The sequence below is a fragment of the Orcinus orca genome, chromosome 17, assembly GCF_937001465.1.
Source record: "Orcinus orca chromosome 17, mOrcOrc1.1, whole genome shotgun sequence".
NCBI lineage: Eukaryota > Metazoa > Chordata > Mammalia > Artiodactyla > Delphinidae > Orcinus > Orcinus orca.
In genome coordinates this window covers 17,068,585-17,087,766 of record NC_064575.1, presented here as the reverse complement: position 1 = coordinate 17,087,766, position 19,182 = coordinate 17,068,585, and the positions used below count along the sequence as shown (strand labels likewise).

The 19,182-nt window shown below is 40.1% G+C and overlaps 1 protein-coding gene across 7 annotated transcripts in view; it reads right to left on the bottom strand.

Moving 5' to 3' along the window:
• TERF1 (telomeric repeat binding factor 1) overlaps nt 1–19,182 on the bottom strand; it is a 40,414-nt gene that overhangs the window by 3,288 nt on the left and 17,944 nt on the right. For 3 of the 7 annotated variants that reach the window (XM_049700373.1, XM_033407109.2, XM_033407110.2), the window contains 3 exons: nt 16,199–16,258; nt 14,413–14,504; nt 5,326–5,435 (listed from right to left, as the gene is read on the bottom strand). In XM_049700373.1, the coding sequence (XP_049556330.1) occupies nt 5,326–5,435; nt 14,413–14,504; nt 16,199–16,258 (262 nt within the window). Of the gene's footprint in view, nt 1–5,325; nt 5,436–8,165; nt 14,067–14,412; nt 14,505–16,198; nt 16,259–19,182 lie in introns of those variants that run through there. The other 4 variants (XM_049700374.1, XM_012537034.3, XM_049700375.1 and 1 more) reach the window with 3 other exon arrangements.

Below are 19,182 nucleotides of genomic sequence, written 5' to 3'. Positions count from 1 at the left end.
AGCAGAGACTTGAAGAGAAATTTGTACACCCCTGTTGATAGCAGTATTACACATAATAGCGAAAAGGTGGAAGCAACCTAAGTGTCCACTGATGGAGAACTGCATAAGCAAAATGTGGTATATAAATACGAGACATTATGCAGCCTTAAAAAAGGAAGAAAACGCTGACACGTACTACAGTGTAAATGAACCTTGAGGACATTATGCTAAGTGAAACAAGTCAAACACAAAAGAACAAATACTGTAGGATTCCACTTATATGAGGTACCTAAAACAGTCAAATTCAGAGACAGAAAGTAGAAAAGTTGGTTGCCAGAGGCTTGGGGGGAGGGGTGAATGAGGAGTTATTGTTTAATAGGTACAGAGTTTTAGTTTTGCAAGATAAAAAGAGCTCAGTAGGGCTTCCCTGGTGGCGCAGTGGTTGAGAGTCCGCCTGCCGATGCAGGGGACACGGGTTCGTGCCCCGGTCTGGGAGGATCCCACATGCCGCGGAGCGGCTGGGCCCGTGAGCCATGGCCGCTGAGCCTGCGCGTCCGGAGCCTGTGCTCCGCAGCGGGAGAGGCCACAACAGTGAGAGGCCCGCGTAATGCAAAAAAAAAAAAAAAAAAAAAATTGTGTATTATTTCTAGTGCCTTTTAGAGGAAAAAACAATGCTTCAATAATGCTTTAAAAATGGTATTTACTTACACCAATGGAATCCTTGGGTTTAGTGCTATGTCAGTAAATGGCAGAAGCATTTTACAGTTTCTGATCTGTTGAAATGTACACATTCCAGCCTAGTTTGGTCTATTTTTAAAGCCTGATTTGGTGTGAATAATCAAGTAGAAAATCTAAACTTGGATAATACGTAGTGAGCAACTACCTTTCACTGGTCCAGATAAATCATTTCAAAGACCTCTATTTTAGATCATAAATAGTAAAGTCTATACTTTTGTTTTTTAATTTTTGGCTGCACCCCACGGCATGTGGGACCTTAGTTCCCAACCAAGGATCGAACCTGTGCCCCCTGCATTGGAAGGCAGAGTCTTAACCACTGCACTGCCAGGGAAGTCCCAGTAAGTCTATACTTTGGAGAAGGAATTGTTTCTCATAAGGCCACCGGGTAAGCTCTAGGCTTGCTCTACTGCTTTCTCCATCGATGACTTGGTGACTCAAAGGTGTGCCCCTACTTGCCCCCTTCACTTCCCTCAGATGACGGGGAGCCAGAGCTAAGGGCTCATCGCTTTCCCATGATGCAAGACCTTCAGATTGGCTACTTTGTTCAGGAATATGGAGATCTTAGCCTGTGATGCTGAGGAGGCTGCTGCAGGCCCAGTGGTGCCAGAGACTGAAGTGTTCCAGAAACCAAGAACCATAGTGGTGCCCAAACAGAAAGAAACCCTGTGTGTGTCTCTGAGACTAGAACGCGCCAGTTTTCTAACATTTACTTTCTGCCTCAGAGGAAAGATATAGGAAGCAAACATAATCACATAAAATACTAACTTTAAAAAAGCAGCTGGATTTAGAGACCCGATTCCCAGTCTTCACTGTAAACCACATATTTCTGTGGGCTCATAACTGAATATTATATATTGGCACCATCCAACTCAGGACATTTCTTCCCACAGGCCAACTGGATTCTTTCCCCTAAACAAAAAGTTTTTATACTGAGCAGGCGCTGTGTCACGACTGTGGTTGTGCAGTTCTTATATCCTCTAAACTTCACAGGTTCATAAAACAGGAAAAAGTAAACTACCAGTCTGAAAGCACAGCCCATTCCCCCCATTGTTTGCAGTAATGTGTGGAAGTTGTTTTAAACAGTGTGCCCTTGTGTTGCTCAACTCTAGCTGGCCCACCAACCCAGGTTCCATGTTTAAACATCAACTGATTGTAAGAAGGAGCTTTGGAAGAGCTTTATAAACTGAAATATCCTTCCATTTCATCACTCAGATTCCTGAACAGGAGTTGGGAACAATGCTTTTTCATCTTTCTTATCCTCTCTTTTTTCTCTTACTGTGAAAAATAACAGGCAACCTCAAGTCACACATTGGACCCACTGCCTGCTGAGACAGGACTGTGGGTTTCTTGGTCATACCTGTGTAGGTGCTCAACGTAGTGTAGACATGTTTTAAAATAAAACATGATGTATATTAAAAAAATGATATCATTTGTAATTTTAAAATTATTGTATCGTGGGCTTCCCTGGTGGCGCAGCGGTTGAGAGTCCGCCTGCCAATGCAGGGGACATGGGTTCGTGCCCTGGTCTGGGAGGATCCCACATGCCGCGGAGCGGCTGGGCCCGTGAGCCATGGCCGCTGAGCCTGCACATCCGGAGCCTGTGCTCCGCAATGGGAGAGGCCACAACAGTGAGAGGCCCGCGTACCACAAAAAACAAACAAACAAACAAAATATTGTATCGTAATTCCCATTACATACCATCTATGGGAAAAAAGTCTTTATTGTAGAAAGGTTCTTACTTTTCTTCTTGAATAAAGTTACAAAAGGAAGGCCTCTTTTCAAACTGTGATAAGGCAGGCAAAAATATCTTTGTCTGTTTAACATACAAATGCAGTGAGAAGAAACTGTGCAAGACTACTGCAATAAAAGATTTTAAAGAACCAAAATCTCAACACAAAGTAAGATAAAATCATTTACTCATCTGAAACAAATTATCCCACCAAAAAGCCAACAGTGGAAAGCTAAAAATAAAACCAGACACAGAATTGTTTTTTGACATAGTAAATAGTGATAGATGATATCACCTGTATTCTATGTTATGTAGTTGATATTCCATATTTTGTTTCAAATACAAAAAAGAACCTTTTCTTGATATATACCTATAAATAACACCTATAATCCCATTTAGAACTGTTGCCAGAAGAACAACAGGGAAAGATAAAATGTATGAGGCAGAGACTTCTGGATTTTAGACCAACCTGGAGAGCTTGGAAATATCACCCCAGTCGTCATAACAAGAAAAATGGTGAACAAACTGTAAAGTCAATAACTCTTCCTAGATCCATCAGAAAATTAATGTCACAGGGCAAACAGAAAGGTGGATACAGAGAATCATAGACTACTGGAAGCAGAAGGCCAGGAGAAGCAGCTCACAGCTGGGGCCAGTACTGGGAGGAACATTTAACTGTGATGGACAAATTGAGGGAGGCTCATTGTGAACAAGCTTGAGTTAAAAACTCCAGGGGCCCAATCTTAGGGGGCCCACAAACTTGTGAGTTTTCTCTCCAAAAGCCCCACCAGGTTCTCATGGTGAAGATGACAGAATAATCTCCTCCTGCTTCTAGCAGGCGGAAGAGGAAAATACCCATTTCAAAATACATCCGGAGCATTCTGTTCTCATTAACAAAGCCTGCCCTCGGACCTCCCTGGTGGCACAGTGGTTAAGAATCCACCTGCCAACACAGGGGACACGGGTTTGAGCCCTGGTCCGGAAAGATCCCACATGCCGCGGAGCAACTAAGCCCGTGTGCCACAGCTACTGAGCCTGCGCTCTAGAGCCCGCGAGCCACAACTACTGAAGCCTGCGTGCCTAGAGCTCGCTCTGCAACAAGGGAAGTACCTGCAATGAGAAGGCCGTGCACTGCAATGAAGAGTAGCCCCCGCTCGCCACAACTAGAGAAAGCCCGCACGCAGCAACAAAGACCCAACGCAGCCAAAAATAAATAAATAAATTTATTAAAAAAACAAAACAGGTGCAGGAAGCTCAGAGAACACAAAGAAGGATAAATACCAAAAAATCTACATCTTGGCACATCATATTCAAAGTGGGAAAAAAATCAAAGACAAAAAATATATATGACTTTTGGTTGCATATAGTGGCATACGGTCAACATTTCCTCATTCTCCTTTGGGAATTCACCCAACAGCAACAAGGAAAGAAATGAAATCCCAAACTCGTAAAATTAAGAGAACCCTTTGGCCTGAACCATAACATAGGTGAATGGGGTCCATTATTGGTGGAAACTGACAAAAGGTATGTGAAGAAGTGGGGCACAGCCACTCTACCTATAGATCACAGAAAGCCCGTGGCATACACTTTTCCAAAGTAAGGAACATATCCTGAGGTATACACCTTAAATCCCCAGTCTGCAACAGCAGGAGCCTCTCTCAACCAGCATTACCTCCAAAAAGTAGAGGTGGTGGACCTAAATTAGGAATCATGCAGACAAGCAATAGTTGCAGGAAGCAAAGCAAAAACTGGAGTTGACTGCTATGTTCACTGCAGGAGAAGGCATAGTCAAAATAAACTTGGGTCACAGGAGATATCCCTAGTAACCTAGAACTTGACCCTAGCCCAGCACCTCAACAATGAACCATTTGCAAATAGCTTATCAAAAAAAAAAAAAAAAAGCATCTTAAATAAAGAAGAGTAAGAAGAAAAGTATAGGATCATCTTCCACTGCCAACATGATAAAACAAGGACCAGATTTACTCACCTGCTGTGAACAGCTAGAATACCGGATAAAATACAGTAAACAATGGTTTCAGAAACTGGACGGATGGCACAGGACTATAATCACTGAGAGGGCAAACAAATGAAATGAATCCCTAAAAGGAACCCATTTTAGCTTTCTGAATAGAAAAATTCTTTACCAAATGATATTTTTTCTTTTTTTTTTTTTTTAAAGCACAGAAAAATCTTATTTAAATTGAATCTATGGAGGCTTCCCTGGTGGTGCAGTGGTTAAGAATCCACCTGATAATGCAGGGGACATGGGTTCAAGCCCTGGTCTGGGAAGATCCCACATGCTGTGGAGCAACTAAGCCCGTGCGCCACAACTACTGAGCCTGTGCTCTAGAGCCCATGCGCCACAACTACTGAACCCGTGCGCCTAGAGCCTGTGCTCCGCAACAAGAGAAGCCACCACAATAAGAAGCCTGTGCACCTCAACGAAGAGTAGCCCCTGCTCGCTGCAACTAGAGAAAGCCCGTGCGCAGCAACGAAGACCCAACACAGCCAAAAATAAATGAATTAAATAAGTAAATAAATAAATAGAATCTATGTTAGGAAGATACAAATATAAAAACTTATCAAGTAGATTTAAGTTCCACCCTACATCTGATGAACTGATTTCATGATGACAGTAATACAATAATTCTAAATAAATGTCACTAACATCCAGCTTAAGAAAATCTTTAAAATGTGAGTGAACTCTGAATAGGCAAATTGGTCAACAAATCTAAGATGGCAAAATTAAAGATGGCAAAGAGAAAACATTTTATCCTCAAGATTTTTTAGGGTTGAACAGAAATAATGTGAAATAATCACAATTATTCAAGTTATGACTTTAATATCCATTAAGTATTATTTAATTATAATAAACATACCTGTTTTTTTCTAGGTTGATGTTTTTCAGGAGTTAGACGCTGACTATTTAAAACACGTATTCTCTCGCTTTCAGTGGCTTGCCTACTCTTCTCTTTTTTCTTTCTTCCACCTAAAAGTAGAAATGCTGTCATCAAAAATTGTCTCACATTAAAAGAATTATATAATTTTTTTTTTGGCCACACCGTGCAGCATGTGCGATCTTAGTTCCCTGACCAGGGATTGAACCCATGCCCCCTGCAGTGGAAGCATGGAGTCTTAACCACTGGACCACCAGGGAAGTCCCAGAAGAATATTTTTAAAGGTTACCATGAAATTCCTATCTACTGGTTAGCTATTTTTTTAAAAAAAGAACTCTGTGTAGTTATTTTCCTTTGAATCTGGAAGCAGCGTGATATAGTGCAAAGATCAGTCTTTGAAAATCAGGTGTGTGTGTGTTTCCTTTCCAACCTGGACCTGGCAGAACCGCTCCTGCAAAGGGTGTCAAGAAGAAGGGCCATTCTAGGATAGAAAGCCCAGAGATAAACCCACGCACCTATGGTCAACTAATCTATGACAAAGGAGGCAAGGATACACAATGGAGAAAAGACAGTCTCGTCAATAAGTGGTGCAGGGAAAACTGGACAGCTACATGTAAAAGAATGAAATTAGAACACTCCCTAACACCATACACAAAAATAAACTCAAAATGGATTAGAGACCTAAATGTAAGACCGGACACTATAAAACTCTTAGAGAAAAACACAGGAAGAACACTCTTTGACATAAATCACAGCAAGATCTTTTTTGATCCACTTCCTAGAGTAATGGAAATAAAAACAAAAATAAACAAATGGGACCTAATGAAACTTAAAAGCTTTTGCAAAGCAAACTACAAACGACAAAAAGACAACCCTCAGAATGGGAGAAAATATTTGCAAACGAATCAACGGACAGAGGATTAATCCCCCAAATATATAAACAGCTCATGCAGCACAATATTAAAAAAACAACCCAATCAAAAAATGGGCAGGGCTTCCCTGGTGGCGCAGTGGTTGAGAGTCCGCCTGCCGATGCAGGGGACACGGGTTCATGCCCCAGTCCGGGAAGATCCAACATGCCGCGGAGCGTCTGGGCCCGTGAGCCATGGCCGCTGAGCCTGCGCATCTGGAGCCTGTGCTCCACAATGGGAGAGGCCCCAAGAGTGAGAGGCCCGCGTACCGCAGGAAAAAAAAAAAAAAAAAAGGGCAGAGAGAATGGACTTGAGGACACGGGGAGGGGGAAGGGTAAGCTGGGATGACGTGAGAGAGTGGCATGGACTTATGAATATTACCAAATGTAAAATAGATAGCTACTGGGAAGCAGCCGCATAGCACAGGGAGATCAGCTCGGTGCTTTGTGACCACCACCTAGAGGGGTGGGATAGGGAGGGTGGGAGGAAGATGCAAGAGGGAGGAGATATGGGGATATATGTATAGCTGATTCATTTTGTTATAAAGCAGAAACTAACACAACACACCATTGTGAAGCAATCATACTCCAATAAAGATGTTAAAAAAATTAAATTAATTAACATAAAAAAGATGTACAATATTGTAAACCTTGACAATGTAAAAGTAGGGTATAGAGGACAGCACTGAGAAGGCAGAAAACGTGGGTAGAAGAAAAGTGAGGTGAAGGAGTGGTAATTTCCTCCTTTCACATTATAGGGAGTCAGGAGGTATTATCTAAAATCAAATAAAATATAGCCGTATATTATTTCAAGTTATAAAGACAACCAATAGTAGATTTAAAACTAATAAAACTCTGGAAGTGAGTATTAAAGTTCCTAGTTTAAGAGCAATTGTTGAAAGAAATGCAAATACAAACATATTATTTAGAATTTATATTAGTACCAACCAGAAGTAAAAAATAAACTTTTAAAACAGTTATATCTGCTATAATAGGGCAACACAAGGTATCCTTGCAGTGATGCAACTACTTTATATCTTGGTTGAATCAATGTCAGTACACTACTTGTGATACTGTACTACAGAATCGCAAGGTGTTACCCAGTTATATTCTTAATTCTACCAAAGATTCTACCAAGTTAATATATTTACTTTCTTTTTCCCCTTTCCTGAGGTATGAGTGACAAATAAAATTGTAAGATGTTTAAAGTGTAAAAGAAAAAAAAGGGCAGAAGACCCAAACAGACATTTCTCCACAAAAGACATACAGATGGCCAAGAAGCACATGAAAAGATGCTCAACATCACTAATTATTAGAGAAATGCAAATCAAAAGTACAATGAGGTATCACGTCACACCAGTTAGAATGGGCATCATCAGAAGAAAATCTACAAACAGCAAATGCTGGAGAGGGTATGGAGAAAAGGAAACCCTCTTGTACTGTCGGTGGGAATGTAAACTGATACAGCCACTATGGAGAACAGTATAGAGGTTCCTTAAAAAACTAAAAACAGAATTACCATATGACCCAGCAATCCCACTACTGGGCATATATCCAGAGAAAACCGTAATTCAAAAAAACACATGCACCCCAATGTTCACTGCAGCACTATTTACAATAGCCAAGTCATAGAAGCAACTTAAATGCCCATCGACAGACAAATGGATAAAGAAGATGTGGTACATATATACAATGGAATATTACTCAGCCATAAAAAGGAACGAAATATTACTCAGCCATAAAAAGAAACGTCATTTGTAGAGACGTGGATGGATCTAGAGACAGTCATACGGAGTGAAGTAAGTCAGAAAGAGAAAAACAAATAGCGTATATTAACGCATATATGTGGAACCTAGAAAAATGGTACAGATGCCCCAGTTTGCAGGGCAGAAATTGAGACACAGATGCAGAGAACAAACATAGGGACACCAAGGGGGGAGAGTGGGGCAGGGGGTGATGGGATGAATCGGGAGATAGGGATTGACATATATACACTAATATGTATAAAATAGATAACTAATAAGAAAAAAAATATGTGTTTAACTAAACTGAAGTATAATTCTGACAAACTTTTTGATAGCAGCAGTAATTAGGTTCTGTAATAGGTCAGCTTAAATATAATTCCCAAGATCCTTAGTTAACTTTAAAATCTAGTATAAACGGTAAGTATAATTTTGGATATCTGGGTAATTTCTAAGTAAGACAGGATGCTCAAACATAGGTCATGAGGTATAGTCTGTATCTAGCTTTGCTTCTTCTTCTTTTTTTTTTTTTTTTTTTTTTTTGCGGTATGCGGGCCTCTCACTGTTGTGGCCTCTCCCGCCGCGGAGCGCGCAGGCTCAGCGGCCATGGCTCACGGGCCCAGCCCCTCCGCAGCATGTGGGATCTTCCTGGACCGGGGCACGAACCCGTGTCCCCTGCATCGGCAGGCGGACTCTCAACCACTGCACCAGCAGGGAAGCCCTATTGATTCTTTTATGCCTTTAAACGTCATCTCACCTCCTAGTGCCTGCCTTTTCATTATCTGTTTAAAAAAGGAATAATATTTACCTTATACAATTGTAATTTCTTAATATAATGTTTAAGGAGTATTTGACACAGTGTAAGAAGTAAACCCTTCCCTCTTTCCCTCTTATTCACAGTTTAGTAAGACAAGAAATAAATGTATATGCAACTCAAAAGAAACAGAATGGTAATTATTGAAAGAAAATTGTGTGTACAGTTGACCCTTGAATAACATGGGTTTGAATTATATGGGCCCACTTATACACGGAATTTTTTTCAATAAACATAGTACCTGTATTTTCATTTTACAGATCTTTAAGTGTGGGGAAGAGTTTGTGTTCGATTAGCAATCACAATATGTGGAATCAAAAGAACTAGGGTTTGAGTTCTGATTCTGCTAACTGTTTTAGCTTCCTGCCCTCAGGTGAATCACTTATCAATTCTTTTGTTTTTGAGGCAGAGATAGCAGGATGCATTGACTGCACAGGAGTCGGTGCCCCGATCCCCATGTTGTTTAAGGGTCAACTGTATAGAAAACCTAAAAGAATATACACATAGAATTAAAAAGGGTTTAGCAAGATGGTTGCATATGAGATCAATAAACAAAACTCAACAGTGTTTCTGTACATTAGCAACAGTTTAAATATTTAACTAAAATAGTCAAGAGATAATATTTACAATAGTAATAAAATATTTAACATTCTTAGGGGTAAATCCAGCAAATGCAGTCAAGATCTGTATGTAGTAAATTATAAGCTTTACTATATATATGCGTGTGTGCATGCACATATACAAGTTATAAGAATATATATATGTAAGACAATCTAAATAAAGAAATATGCTTTTTGTTCATGTAGAGGAAGACAATATAATTGTGTCAGCTGTCTCCAAAATTGTCTACTAGGACTTCCCCAGTGGCGCAGTGGTTAAGAATCCGCCTGCCAATGCAGGTGACAGGGGTTTGAGCCCTGGTGCTGCAGAACAACTAAGCCCATGTGCCACAACTACTGAGCCTGCACTCTAGAGCCCACGAGCCACAACTACTGAGCCTGCATGCTGCAACTACTGAAGCCTGTGAACCTAGAGCCCACGCTCCGCAACAAGAGAAGCCACCGCAGTGAGAAGCCTGCGCACCGCAACGAAGAGTAGCCCCTGCTCGCCGCAACCAGAGAAAGCCTGTGCACGACAACGAAGACCCAACACAGCCAAAAATAAAATTAATTAATTTAATAAAACAAAAAAAGAAAACTGTCTACTATTACAATGTAATTTTAAATCAAAAATTCAACAGGGTTCTTTGTAGAATTTAACAAGGTTATTCTAAAATTATGTATTAGGAGAGTTAGTCCATCATGGGCCCTGAGCATCCCTTCAGTTCTTGCTGAATGTACAACAAGGCTTACTCATTCCCTGATACTAAACAGTTTCTACAGTTAGTCAGGAACCTAAATAGGTCAAGGGAACCACGGTCTGACCACCATGTAACTAACTCTCTCCTGGGGAAGGCAACTGGATTATTTGCTACGTTTTGCTTACTCCTTACTCAAAAAGTGCCCTTGGCCCCAGGTTCCTCCTTGCAGTACAACCTACTGCCTGCAGAGCATCTACCTGGGCCCACTGCACTGTCTTTGGGACCTGGCGAGGGGAACCAGAACAACTACGCTGATGCCATATGCTGTTGCTATCTGTTGTGCTGTAATAAACCGTCTTGTTCTGACCCAAGTCTTGTTGTCTACTTTTGGCACCTATGGAGTGGTAGCAGCTTCACTGCTTGCAATCTTCTATAAAGTGGTTTTCTTCCCCCTGACAATATGGAAGACCAAAACACCAAGAATACTCAAGATACTCCTAAAGAATAACAGAAAGATGAAGGAAATTGCCCTATCACACACTAAGTTATTACTAAACTACAGTAATTGAGACAATATGGTATCAGTGCAGGAACAGATCATATGTGTTGGTGAGGTTAATGGAAACCACACCAGTTATTTTGAACAGAGATTTTCATATTGGGAACTGTTCTAACAGGTGCTAGAGGACCAAAAAGGCAAAAATAAATTAATGGAGATTAATAATTAAGAGAAATTCATATATAGGTGGAGATTTCAATACTTCTCTCTCAGTAATTAGTGAACAAGAAGACAAAAAATAAGCATGCATACAGAACACCTGAGAAGCACTATGAATCAATTTGACCTAATCGACATTTTATAACACTCCACTCAACAATAGCAAAATTCACATTCTTCTTAAATGCACATCAACAGTCACCAAGACAGACCATATTCTGGGCCATAAAGCAAATCTTAAATTAAAAAAGAAAAAGAAAGAAATCCTCAAAGCATATTCTCAGGTCGGAACCGAATTAATTGGAAATCATTAATAGACAGGTATCTAGAATATCCTAAAATTTTTGGAAATTAAACAGAGCTGCTTCTTCTTTTTTTAAAAAATAAATTATTTATTTATTTTTATTTTTGGCTGCGTTGCATCTTTGTTGCTGCACGCGGGCTTTTCTCTAGCTGCGGCGAGAGGGGGCTACTCTTCGTCGCAGTGCACGGGCTTCTCATTAGGTGGCTTCTCTTGTTGCAGAGCACGGGCTCTAGGAGCGCGGGCTTCAGTGGTTGTGGCACTAGGCTCAGTAGTTGTGGCTCGTGGGCTCTAAAGCACAGGCTCAGTAGTTGTGGCTCGTGGGCTCTAAAGCACAGGCTCAGTAGTTGTGGCGCACGGGCTTAGTTACTCCGCGGCATGTGGCATCTCCCCAGACCAGGGCTCGAACCTGTGTCCCCTGCATTGGCAGGCGGATTCTTAACCACTGTGCCACCAGGGAAGCCCAAATGAAGAACTTCTTAATAGCCCAGAAGATCAAAGAAAAAAGTCTCAAGGGAAATAAAAAAATATATTTTGATGAAAATGAAAATATAACATATAAAAATTTGTGGGATTCAACTAAGGCAGTAATTAAAGGAAAATTTATAGCATTAAATGCACATATTAGAAAAACTTGGGCAACTATGAAGAAAAAGCAACTCATATACAAAGGGGGAAAATGTCAGGTTGATGTCAGATTGTCCACAGCAGCGCTCATAAAGTCAGAAAATAATGGAGCAAAATCTGCAAAGTTGTAAGGAAAAGTATTTCCAAAGAATACTACATTTAGCCAAAATTTTTGTGCTAATTTCACCCATTACAGCTGAAATCAATCAGTAGTCTAAAGTTGAAATTTAGTTATAGAGACAAACTGACCCAACCTATCAAAGCAATTCATATTATTTATTCTTCATTTTGGAGGAATCATATGGCTTACTGATATATTTCTTATGAAACAGCATTTATGTGAAGTTCATTGAATCCTTCAGTTTCACCTTCAAAAAGTTAAATGTAAATATATTTTAAAGTACATATGTAACCTCATCACATTTTTATAAATTTTTATTTGCTTTGATTCTATCTATTCTTCCATTGAGGCAGTCTATCTATCTCAGTATTTAAGGACATGGGCTCTGAAGTCAGAAATGTCTGATTTTAAATTCTGGCTCTGGTTCTGTTCATGACCTGTGTGACCAAGGGCTTTTTACACTTAACCTCTTTTTGTCTCAGCTTCCTCATCTGTAAAATGGGAGTGATTAAAAAAAAAAAAAAGTACTGATCCAGATTGTTTTGAGGATTGAGTTTATAGATAAAAAGCTTTTAACTCAAATATTAATCATTTCACTGAATGCTGGTTAGACTTTTCTGCATAGAAAGCATTTAAGTGATTTTTTTTTCAATTTTTCTGAATTACTTGATTTTTTTTAAAAGTACATAGCAATTTTACAAAACTGAAAAAAAATTGTTTTTAAAAGATGTCTAAAAAATTTTTTTTAAATGTTTAGCATGAACGAAATAAATATCCTCTATTAGGAAAAAGAGGATACCTAGGTAACATTTAAGCAACTTGGACTTTTTTGGAAGGTATATGTATATATTACTAACATCTAACAGAAAGTCAAGAAATGTACTAAAACTCACAGGATCTTCTAGGTTCAGTATCCATAGTCACTGTCAAGCCACTCTACAATGTGATTATGGTCTTCATTGGTTCAATTACTGATCAGCTAGAGTGTAAAAAAGTGTATGCTTCCATTTCTTTGAACTTTTTATTATGAAATTAAAAGTCCAGGAAAATCCCCAAATTATTTTACTCTAGAATTATGATTCCTAGTCATTTTGCAGCTAGGAACTCCACCAACATGAAGCAAATATTTCTTTGAGTTTAACTTTACCATCTTTAAAGTGAGGATGATGATAATATCTACAGATGTAAATGTTTTAGAGCTGTAATTTACAAATACTAGCTAACAGTGGCCCTATCATCAGCCATCAGCTAAGAATAAATTTATTCAATTAATATTTACTTCAGGCATACTATGTACCTGGAATCAAGTTGGTACATCTATTATTTTTATACTGATCAGTAAGTATTTAGATTTGGATCAATAAAGTTTAAAAATCGTTGCATTAGAACATAGTACGGGTTCAATAAACTTTTTTTGAAGGAATATATACCAAGGAGGAACTTACAATTATATTACAATCGAAAATAATTACAGACTGCTTTTAAGAATTTTTTTTTTTTTGGTTATTGTTGCTTGTTTTTTAAATCTAGCAATGCCTTTTATAAGGATAATAAATTCTAAATGCAATGAGGAATAAATTCTAAATGCAATCTGCAATGCCAGAGTCTATACATAGTCAATCCTCATTATATTCATGGATTCTGGTATTTGAAAATTCACCTACCTGCTGAAAAGTTGTAACAAAAATCAAAACTTGCAGTGCTTTTGTGGACACCGGTGGACATGCACAGAGTGGCAAAATATTTGAGTTCATGTTCCCAGCTGAGGTTAAACAAGGTGAAGCTCTGCTTTCTTATTTTAGCTTCCAGGCTAGAAATAATTGTTCTTTTTACGGTCTATTTAGTGCCATATTTTTGTGCTGTTTTGGGGGTAATTCTGCTGTTTAAAATTTTCCCCAAGTGTATTGTGGAAGTGCTGTCTAGTGTTCTTGAGTGCAAGAAGGCTATGTACGATGTTCCTTACAGAGAAAAGTATGTGGTTAGGTAAGCTTCATTCAGGCGTGAGTTACAGTGTTGTTGGCCTGGGTTCAATGTTAATGAATCAACAATGTATATTAAATAAGGTTTCTTTAAACAGAAACAGGGACTTCCGTGGCGGTCCAGTGGTTAAGACTCCGTGCTTCCACTGTGGGGGGCACGGGTTCCATTCCTGGTCGGGCAACTAAGATCCCGCATGCCACATGGTGCGGCCTAAATAAATAAACAGAAACACATAAAACAAGGTTATGTATTGAATAGTTGACCAAAATGTTGTAACCATAGGCTCAAAAGAACCTAACCCTGTATTCCCCTGTAATCATTCAGCATTCACTAAGTGTTCACAATGACCTTATAGAACATTACCGTAAATAACAAGAACCAACTGTAACTTTCTAAATTAAGCACCACCTCTAATTATCTCTTTGAAGTCATGACATTTAATCCCTTCGTGCTTTAGTTTTCTGATGTGTGTTTGTGTGTTGTGGGGTGTGGTCAAGGGCTGGATCGCTTTCAAGTATCGATTCTCCACTCTGAAAACTGTAATAAATGTACTTACTTTGAAGAGTTTCCGCTCTTTCCTCTTTCTTATCAACATCTTGTTGTCGGTTTCCATGTTTCAACTTAGATAAGAAGAGATTTTTGTGAGACCTAAATGAAACACAAAAGCTTGTGACTTGTTCTGCAAAGACTAGAAAAGCTATAGAAAAAGATAGATGATTTGTCTCAATCTCTATCCAGGACCTGCTTCTACTTTGGTCTGTTTCCCTTTGGTGCTCTCCTTGCACTAATGCCCCATCTTTTTTTTTTTTTTTTTTTTTTGCGGTACACGGGCCTCTCACTGCCGTGGCCTCTACCATCGCGGAGCACAGGCTCCAGACGCGCAGGCCCAGCGGCCATGGCCCAGCCGCTCCGCTGCACATGGGATCCTCCCGGACAGGGGCACGAACCCGCGTTCCCTGCATCGGCAGACGGACTCAACCACTGCGCCACCAGGGAAGCCCTAATGCCCCATCTTAATCTTTAGCCTCTTAAGATTTTTCTTCTTCAGACTTCCCTCTCTCCCATTTATTTTCTCCATCTCATCTACTCAGAAATCAAGATTCTTTTGGCATTCCAGTTAGAGAAATTCCAAAATTCCTTTATACATGATGGTAGTTATCACTTATCTTCATAGATTCCAGAAAGGGCTTTCCGGAAAGGTTAAGACTGTTTGGAAATACAGGATGTGACAGAATTTTTTGACAACCTGCAATGTTCGTATTATTCAAACTTACTAAAGGAACAGACTAAAATGGAAAAAAAAAAGTTCAACTGAGCTTAGGCAGCTATTTTATCACCACCTAAAATCTACACTTTGACCCCTGTAAGTGCTCTATGCAACCTACTAATGCTTTCCCGCCGTCCCCAAACTTTCTATTGTGCTCTCTGGAATGCCAGTCTCAACTTCGTCGTCTGTCTAAAGTCTAGCTCTCCCCAGGAACAATATTTCTCTCCTTTGTGGCCTCCTTAAGTACAGATTAGCTTCATCTTCCGCAAACCACAGGCTCCGAGAGGTGGGTCTTTATACTTTCCATTTCCTAATGGATGCCACCTTCAGGATCCTGCTTCCACAGAAATCTTAGCCTTTGAGGATTCATGCCACTGAGGTGTATCGCTATCTACCATGCTCCATAATCTTTCACTATCCTTCCAAGCACCTCCCATGATTCGCAGATCTTTCTCTATCCCCGAGTGCCGCCATCACCATGAATTATTTCCGTGTTTCCATGGATAACCCAGATAACAAACTGGCCCCTCAACTCCTCATCTCCAGTGACCTCCTCCACACCAAGTCAGCCACCCCCGCCCCACGGTTCCATTTAGCATCCCAACTGCTCTACACTATGAAATCATTCATGCAGACGTTCTGCTCTCTGAACATGTGACATTGTCTGTTACAGCATTTCTAATAGATTAGACAGCTTTTTAAGTAATTTCATAAAATCGCAATTTGGGGCATTCATCAGAAATGTAAGCTCCATCCCCTTCCTGCCCCAGCATCACACCCTTGTTTCTGACCGAATAAGAGTTTACTAATTATTTGCTTTAAGTTCAGGTACTCCCTCCACGTGCACTCCTTGTAGAAATAATGTGAAACAACCCAGGACCCCAAGATGCAGGTCTCCATAGTTTGGCTTTTCAAGACCCATCAGGGTCTTAAATATCTGTGGAGGTTAAGTAGGACCCTGCGATAATTCTTCAAACCATACCATTTGCGTGGCAGTTATTATAACCTACCTAGGTTTGCATGAATTGTTTCAAAGATTTTAAACACAGAGAAGAAAGATGTCAATTTACTTCACCTCAATAAGGATACTGTATCCCCTGAGGATTCAGTTACCGCAGACTGTTTGTCACTAACACTTTAAAAGAAGAAAACATTTGTAAGAATGTAAACAAGAGAAACTTTTCATCAGGATTGTACTTCCCACATAATCAAGCCATTTTTCAACTTATAAAACGTATCTCTGGAAAGAAACTCTGGTAAAATTAAGACCTTTACAGTCTATTACAACATGGATAATTTTTGCCCAGATGTGCTTACCAGAGACATTAAATCAATGTCTTCCCCAAACATAAGTTCAGCAGAATTGAGCTGTAGCTGAGCATTCACAATGTTACTCTTTCAAAAACTCTCTCATGGATCTTTATTTCTATGAATTCAAGTTTAATTTCTTATCCACCCCAGCAGTCTCCAACCAGCCTTTTTAATAAAATTCCTCCCCTCTGCTACAGTTAAAATTAGCTCCGACAAACACAGCAGGACCATCTACAGCTCGATGCCTTCACTGGAACTCTTCCTCTCTCCTGAAATGATATTTCTTCTTCCATCCACCTGTAAAAACCTTAACCATCCTTCAAGGTCCGGCTCCATGTTCACACTTTCTTGAAGCTCTCCCTCAAACTCCTTCAGCATTTAAGTCTATCCTTAAACTTTAACAACAAATTATGTAATGTCTGCTACTGTTTCTGTTTCAAGTCTGTAATTCTTATTGCCTCAAATAGTTTATAAGCTTTACCAGAACAAAATATTTCATCTAGTATTGACAGCACGAGGGTTTCATCTTTCCCGGCATTTGTCGGACCTTGAAATCACCCTTCTGTTTCTATCCTTGCTTTACTTACGTCTTATTCATTCTTGCCTTGAAACTGGTGAATTTGACTCCCAGGATGCTTTTGATATTTGCTTGATTCTTATCTTTACCATGTCTCTAGTTTTTGGTTTTTCTCCCTGTGTCTAGTGCACTACAAGATGTAATGCATGCCTGGTAATGAACTAGGCACCAAGGATTCAAAGCTATTTAAGAACCTCCAAAACACTCTCCATCTAGTGAGACAGACAGGTAAACAGATACGTTATTCTCAAAGATAAGTCCTCCTATAGAGGTATGCCTTGGTGCTGTGGGAGCACACAAGTGACAACTCTGCTCAGAGCTCAACAAGACTTCTTATAGGTGAACTTTGAGCTAGAACGTGAATGGCAAATAAGAGCTTACCTTGAAGAGAAAGAAGGAAATCCCAAATTGAAGCAAGACTCAAGGCATGAAAGAACTTGTAATATTTGAAGATCAAGTTGTATAGCTAGAAAGTGCCACGGATGTGGGCAGGGACGGGCTAATGCTTAGGGACAAGGTGTATATGAGGGAAAAAAAAAAAACACCCAGAAAGGGGCTATATACGGCTTTGAAAGCCATGCAATAAAATCTGATTCATCAGGTTTCCCTGGTGGTGCAGTGGTTGAGAGTCCGCCTGCCGATGCAGGGGCCACGGGTTCGTGCCCCGGTCCGGGAGGATCCCACATGCCGCAGAGCGGCTGGGCCCGTGAGCCATGGCCGCTGAGCCTGCGCGTCCGGAGCCTGTGCTCCGCAACGGGAGAGGCCGCAACAGTGAGAGGCCCGCATATCGCAAAAAAAAAAAACAAAAAAAAACACCAAAACCTAATTCATCAAGTAGGAAACAGAAAGCCAACAGAGGTTATTAAGCTGGGAAGTGAGTTAAACAGATTTATTTTTATGGGAAGGTAGCCCTGGAAGTCACATCAAGAATGGATTTGTGTGGCACAAAGCTAAGTAATAATCTAGGATATAAATGGTAAGAATGGATTAGAGAGGCATTTCTGATATGGAATTCGTAACACTTGGGGAGACAACCAACTGGATGTGTGAGGTAAAGGAGGAGAGTTAGGGTAGAGAGACAGATGAGAACATCTAGAGCTCTGTTTTACACACTGAACTGTGTTTGTGTCTAGGAGGGCATTTGAAATAAGTGGGTAGTACTACATTAGGAGAATACATAGGAAACATGTTCATTATATGCAAGAATCACGGTAAGTTCTAATCTTATTTTACTTTAAGGCAGTATTACAGTAGGCAGGAAGGCTGGGCCACAGAACGCATTGGGTCTTGGTACTACTAAACTTTGATTTCCTAAACAAAATGAAATAACTGAGCAATAAAAATGAAATCCCTACTTCTCAAAATGGGTCTTAGGAAAAACCCAATGAGCAATAAGACTGCAATAGAGCCCTTGGGGAGATGAAGCAGTGAGGAACAGATCATGCTCTGATAGGCAGGGACAAAAAGAACTGTAAGACTGAGCTCAGTCCTGAAGTGTGACCAATGCCACGTCCATCCAACTCAGACTCCAATCCCCACCTCTTAATAAGTAGTTAAGATGGGGACTTACAGCGCTTACGTCATGGTCCCAAGAGAAGAGTAATATTACATCCACTGCCAAATACATCCATCCAGAGACCAGAAGGATTTGACTATTTGGCCTTGGTTTAAGGGTGGATGAAGAGGAGGAACGGACCATAGGTTCAGTAGAAAAGATCATTGTAATGGTAGAGTTTATCTTCTTCAGTAGGGTTAGTTTCTAAAGCAAAAGGTAAAAGCCAATTCTGTAAAAATTACCCTTGAAAATCCCTAAAGAAGAAATAATTTTAGAAACTGAACTCTTGTCTCTCAACTTGTAGGACTGACACAGGCTTGTTTCCCTCCCACGCTGGAGCAAATCACTGTTTCTGCACTTGCGCACCAGACGAAGCAGTTAGCCTACCCTTAGAGAAGATGAACAATATTTTAACATATTAGAATAACCCTCAGTACAACAATCACATGAGGGCATGTAGGATTTGAGAACTAAGGGGCACAGATGACTCAGGCTTTCAACCTCAACACTGTTCTAGAGTTCATGTTCCCTGAGAATGATAAATGATGTCACTCACACTAGCTACACAGTGCTATTTTCTCTCTACCTTTACTTAGCATATGTAACAGAATATGCG